Source organism: Amblyomma maculatum, chromosome 10 (assembly GCF_055883805.1).
Source record: "Amblyomma maculatum isolate TAMU_Amacu chromosome 10, ASM5588380v1, whole genome shotgun sequence".
Lineage (NCBI taxonomy): Eukaryota > Metazoa > Arthropoda > Arachnida > Ixodida > Ixodidae > Amblyomma > Amblyomma maculatum.
Window position 1 is genome coordinate 2,600,707 of NC_139353.1, and position 6,000 is coordinate 2,606,706.

The window sequence follows — 6,000 nt, forward strand, 5'->3', positions numbered from 1 at the left end:
TTGGTTGCTGTCACAATGCTGATCCCACTTTATTGGGGACTGCAGGGAGGTGCGATCATCATGACATACTAACTAATCTTGTGGTTCCGTGCATTTCTTTGTAGAAGCACTTGACTGTATAATAACTTTTGTTTGTTTTGGATCAGAGGCAAATGGTGATGTTTGTTAAAGAGCTGGTAAAGTCTATTGCCGTGAGAGGCTCTCTAAGGTCTTGTTCTTTTGTGTTTGTCCTTATCCATGCCAGGCTTGAGTGGCCAGTGCGGACAATCAGCTTCAGCCACGATGGGAAAATGCTAGCATCGGCCTCAGAGGACTTGCTCATCGACATTGCAGACGTGGAAACAGGTTGGTAGTGTTGCTTGCTTCCAGTCTAATGCTCCAACATTCTGTGTTTTGCCGCATCAGTGCCCAATCGGTTTAATGCTTCGAGGCACAAGTGTGCGTTTGCAGTTAGCTCAAGGCAAGAGCTGCTTTGTGCCAGCAGGGCATGCAGTGAGTCAAAAGGCAGCAGGGATGGATGCAATCTCTTCGGCATCTTTAATTGGTAGTTTTGAAAGTATTGTTCTGAATAGAGCTTGAATAGAGAAAAGCAAACCCCCACCTGGCCTTTTCTGCACATGTGCTAGTGAAGCGTTAGGAGTAACTGTGTATGAGCATAGTGTACATTTTTTTTTCCTGTCCAGTGCTCTGTTTTGGTCATAGAGTATAGATCTGCAATAACATGCCTTGTGGTGACATTAAATTTGATTGATTGGAATATGATGAAATCCATCTTTTCATCACATCCAGTCTTGTTGACCAGGCAGAGAACTATAATCACATTGCAGCCACTATTGGAGATACCGTATTTACTCGCTTATAACCTGCCCTTGCATATAACCTACGCCCCTAACTTTGAACTCCACACAAAAAAAAAAAAGAGTCCTCACATATAACCCACATGTTTTTCTGGGAAAAAAAAAAAAGACAAAAAAGAAAATCGAGCTCTAGCAAGATACAGCTGCACATTCGGTGATCATTTCATTCTCAGAACATTTATTCAAACGACACTGGGTATCCGATTATCAGTCATTGCCGCTCTCACTGCTACCATCCGAGGCTTCATCGCCAGTCTCAAAGACGTAGTCGTCCTCAGAACCATCCAAGCTGTTACTGATAGCACATTTTGAATTTGAAACGGAGGCTTCACTACGCCAGTCAGCTCAAGCCTTCAGCGTCTGTGTCAGTAGGGTCAGTGGCAGGCGGTAGCTGGCAGCTGACATAGCTGTGCACTTACTTGACTTAAGGTTGCCTCACGTTACATTTGGCCGGAGTTGCCAACTTGACCTCTCTTTTCATATGGAAGGGTGATATCAGACTCGGCCTGCCAAGACCCTTGCATTCACGTTACCCCTAGGATACGCAGGCATGTTGATATGGCTTGGCTAAAGCAGGGCCTTATATGTGGGCTGGTAGACTAGCCTACGCTATCGAGTCATACGCTTAAAGGCGGAGGTTAAGTGGCCACAGGCATAGCCAGGCAAAAGAGCTTCTACTTCCATCCAGGTTTAACCAGAGCTAAACCACAGTTACTTTTTTTCTTGAAGCTCTTACGCACTAAGTTGGCCAGTATCGCTTTCCATGCATCCACGATCCACTGGCAAAGCAGTGGAACATCAAGCCTTCGCAAGCGTCCTGCCGGCGTGAGGGCGTAAAGGCCGTTGGCCATCCACTGAGCATATAGCTGCTTCACGTGTGCCTTGAACAGCTTGTTCATGCACACGTTAAGTGGCTGTAGCATGGACGTCATACCGCCAGCTATCACAGTGAGGTCGTTGCCGGTCTCAGCGAGGTGAGGCTTCACCGCATCAATGCTGTGGCATCGGAAGGAATCCAGCGCAAGCATCGTCCGGCATGCCAGCAAGGCACCTGGTCTTCATTCCCAGATTACTTGGATCCAGTCACCGAATAGGCCAGTGTTCATCCGAGAATTTCAGCACACATGACAATTCCTGGGGGCAATAGTGTGCTAGGTAGCATTTTACGCTTGAATATTACATATGGGCACAGTTTCGTCCCGTCAGCCAAAGCACATAACATCACTGTGCAGCGCAGCTTGGCATGTCTGCCGATCAGCACGCTGGCTGATTTGGAACCCTTTTTTCCATAGTCATGTCCATCAGCATCTCAATGTACACTGGCGTCTGACTGGCATTTCCTACCTGAGACAGCAAACAGCTGTGCTCCTTTCGAAGTCTGATGACATATGTTTGAAAGCTCAACAATGTTTTCTCGTAAGCATTAGGAAGCCACTGGCACATTGTTGTTTGTCGCTGCATCGAAAATCCATGTCGTGTCATAAAGTGCTGAAGCCATCCACGGCTTTCACATAACTTTCTGGGTCAGCTTCAGGGCTTCCATTTGAGCCATCTCTGTCGAAACAGCGTGGCCACGACACCTCTGCTCCTCAATGAACTTGGAGAGCTGCGTCTCGAGGTGGGGATACCAACCAGTCTTCAGACCATGAAACACTCGCCTGTGCCAGTTCATTGTTTCAAGACTCTCTTTTTTCTTCCTCCAGTCGCGAATGCGCAACTCATCGATGTCATGTCGTTTTGCTGCAGCTCTGTTGATGTTTTCGGCAGTAACTGTACTCTTTAGCTTCTCTTTCGCTGTGAAAGAGTGCCACCGAGTCACACTCATGGCGCTAAAACAAAGCAGGCCAACAGTGCAAACTGTGTTGACTGGATGTTGAAACTGCGCCTGACAAAAGGCCCAACCACTGGCTGAACAAAGTGTGACCAATGGCGTGAGGAATAAACAGACTATAGTAGACATAGAGCTAATACAAAGACTTTAAGGGAAAGCTGCCCGTTCAGCCGATGCATTCGAGTGGTGACCGCGTGATTTCCGCCATCATCATACTGTTTAATGGTTACCAGATGATTTTTACTTGCTAAATCTGGCACTTGAAGATGGTTTGAAGCTGGCAATGCAGATCGTGGGAAGATGGCAGTGCTCAGTTAACCGGCGGCTACTGTAGAGTAAGTGCTGTAAACAACGGCAGAATCGTCGTGTCTGGGGCATTTCTGGTGGTATGTTGCGTCATGTACCTACTGTTTTCTTTCCTTTTCTGCCTCAACATAATATATATGTAACATCACATAGGTGTCCTGCTTCTTCTGAATTGTTATCCGGCCAGCTATCCCTGCGATTGTTACGCGCTTCGCATGCATTTCGTCCGTGGAGCACACATGCATCTCCTCTGTGCCCGATCACCTGAAAACACATCAGAAATTTGCTTTGGCGCCAGACGACGGCCACAGTATATTAAGAAAAAAAGTGACAAATTCCACAGGAACAGCCCTTCTTGATCTATCCGGGATGGCTAGTGCTGCACACAGTAAATGTCAAAGGGTGCTTGTGTGTGTTTACTGTTAATTTGCTACGTCTGCTCGCAAACATGGTTTACGATCGTTCTGCTTCATTCCTTTATGACCAAGAAGGTGCCTGAAAGATCATATAATATACTTGAAGCTTGAAAACAATGTATAGAAATTTCCCACAGTTGTGTTACCTGCAGCGGTTTTTAAAACTTTTGTTCAAACCTTTGTTCATTTTTAACGCAGTGAACAGAAACTGTGCTGGCCACAGTGATGAGTTTGATGATGGCAGCGAGCCAGTGGGAAGCAAGTTTCCCTACTCAGCTTTCCCTCTAGAGTTTGTGTATTAGCTCTATGCCTTTTGTTGGCTCCTTATCGGCTTGACAAGCATCGATGACGATGGGGATGACGGACGACACGGGGAGATCGCTCATTGCCCTCTAGCCATGCCCGCTCCTCGCCCCCTCGTCCCCCCAGAGAAAAAATTTGCAGATAACCTGCACCCCCAGTTTTTAAGCGCTTTTTTTTTATTTATTTTTTTATTTTGGTGTGGGTTATATTCGAGCAAATACGGTATTGGTCATTATATGGAGTATACATACATTACCATTGCAATTTTGTGTTATGCAGTCAAGTGCTGGTAGTTCTGCAAATTTGTTTTCATTATGTGAAATTTCGCGGAGGGAAGCCTCTTTAGCGCATTTGATGTTGAGGGGCCTTAGATGCTCCAGCTTGAACTGAGCCAGTTCGAATCGACAATTCCACTTGAACGCAGTTTACACACCTGGTGAGGGACTTATGTTGCAGGTGCCATGGGCAAACACTGTTAAAAGGTAGCTTACAGGATGTGCAATTGCTAACAAATGTGGGCTGTGAAAGACAACCAGTAGCCCTGTTATTAGTTTTCATTCTTAGCCTCTCTTATCTGCACCAATACGAAAAAAAATCCCCATGTTGTTTCACATTTGGCATGCAGTGCATAACTAGCACAAAGCCTACGAGTTCACTGCACGTCTTCCTCCTTGAGGCTGCAGGGAACGGTCCTCTATTTTCAATGCCAGCGGCATCGCTTGCTTCTCAATGGAAGCACGTTGCACGCTTTAGTTTAGCGAGTTGTCATTAAGTGGTGCTACTTAGAAGGAGCAGCTTCAGTCGGTGATCTCCTAGGCTGCTTTGTCGAGCTTGTCTGCTGTTCAGTTGTAAGACACTACTCAGTTGGTACTCACCCTCATTCGTGAAAAAAAGTGCAAATGGGAGAGGGCTTCGGATGGCCAGATCGGCCATGTCTGGCTGGCACTTTAAAATGACCTGAATTTCATCCGCACTTCTTTGTTGCAGTCTTTACCTATTGTATATTTTTGTTATTATACCTTCTATTAGTATCAAAGTGTTACTTTGCTACTAATGGCATTTTTATCTCATTGCTATTATATATTTTTTTTATGTTTTGTATTGCATTTGTTGTCGTAGATTTCCACTGCCAGTGCAGTCTTTACATATGCATTGTAAAAAAGCACAGAACCTGTCAAGCTGTGTCTTCCTCAGCTTTTTGTGTGTGCTCCTGACCTTTGTAAGGAAGTCGAATAAAGTGATTCTGATTCTGAGTGAGGCGCTGGCAGGATGCAGGACGAAATGGTAGGTCTTGTGAATCATGGCACTTGCAGACTGTCACAGCGGGAGGCTTTTACGTGGTTAATAGCCGGGTATTCGGCTATTGGTGCCTTTGACTTGACCAGGTAGCTTGTGAGCTGAACTTTGCACCATAGTGAAGCACCTTTTGGGCGAGAACGTAGTCAGCACAAATTAGCATGCCAGATTTGGTGACCGCATAGTTTCAAAAAAAAGCATAGGCCAGATTTTGCAAAATGCGGCTGCTGGTCTGCAGCATGTAATGACTTAGCCTGCAACTTTGTTTGCAGGGGAGAAAATTTTCGAGGTCCCATGTGAGTCGCCTACCTTCACAATAGCCTGGCATCCCAAGCGCCACCTGCTGGCATTTGCCTGTGACGACAAAGGGGAGCGTGACCAGGATGCTGGAACAGTGAAGCTTTTCGGCCTGCCGAGCTCATCGTGAATGTGTTTGTATGGGGACAGCGTTGTACATAAATAAATCTGTTCATGCCCCCAGGAAAACGGTTGATGATTGTTTTCTCATATGTTTCCATTGTCGAGAATCAAGCAACAGCTTTTCGTCATGGGCAGTGTAGAACATTTGTTGCAGCGTATGCCGTTTGCCAAGTGCACAAAGTGGTAGGAATATGATTGTGGATTTGTATTGAAGATGTCCGTTTTCCCGTCTCTAGCGCAATGCTCAGAACCATTGTCAGTTTTCTTGCAGAATATATGCTACATAGCTTTGCAAATGTGTAATTTCGATTATTATATTGGCATCCCAACTGTCCTGCAAAAATGTGAAGCTGCCTTCAAAGAATCTATTTAGAATGCAGAGCAAAAGCTGCCAGGTTTATTTGTCAAGAAAATAATTCTGAAAATGCATTTTTGTTTCACACGGCCATTGAGTCGAGCATGCAGTAGCAATTCGCTGGCACACACCACCACATGATCATGAAAGTTCTCCTTGGCACCTATAGTACGGTGGCTAGGTGAGTAGATGTGCCAACCAGAGTAGTTCATGGAT

At 45.6% G+C, this 6,000-nt stretch overlaps 1 protein-coding gene across 1 annotated transcript in view; it reads left to right on the forward strand.

Moving 5' to 3' along the window:
* The window catches only part of tex (THO complex 3 homolog tex), a 49,671-nt gene extending 44,176 nt beyond the window's left edge, over nucleotides 1–5,495 (forward strand). The window contains exons 5-6 of the mRNA XM_084581728.1: nucleotides 245–345; nucleotides 5,282–5,495. Of these exons, the coding sequence (XP_084437854.1) occupies nucleotides 245–345; nucleotides 5,282–5,436 (256 nt within the window). The 3' untranslated portion in view covers nucleotides 5,437–5,495. The remainder of the gene's footprint in view (nucleotides 1–244; nucleotides 346–5,281) is intronic.
* The last annotated feature ends 505 nt before the right edge of the window (nucleotides 5,496–6,000 follow it).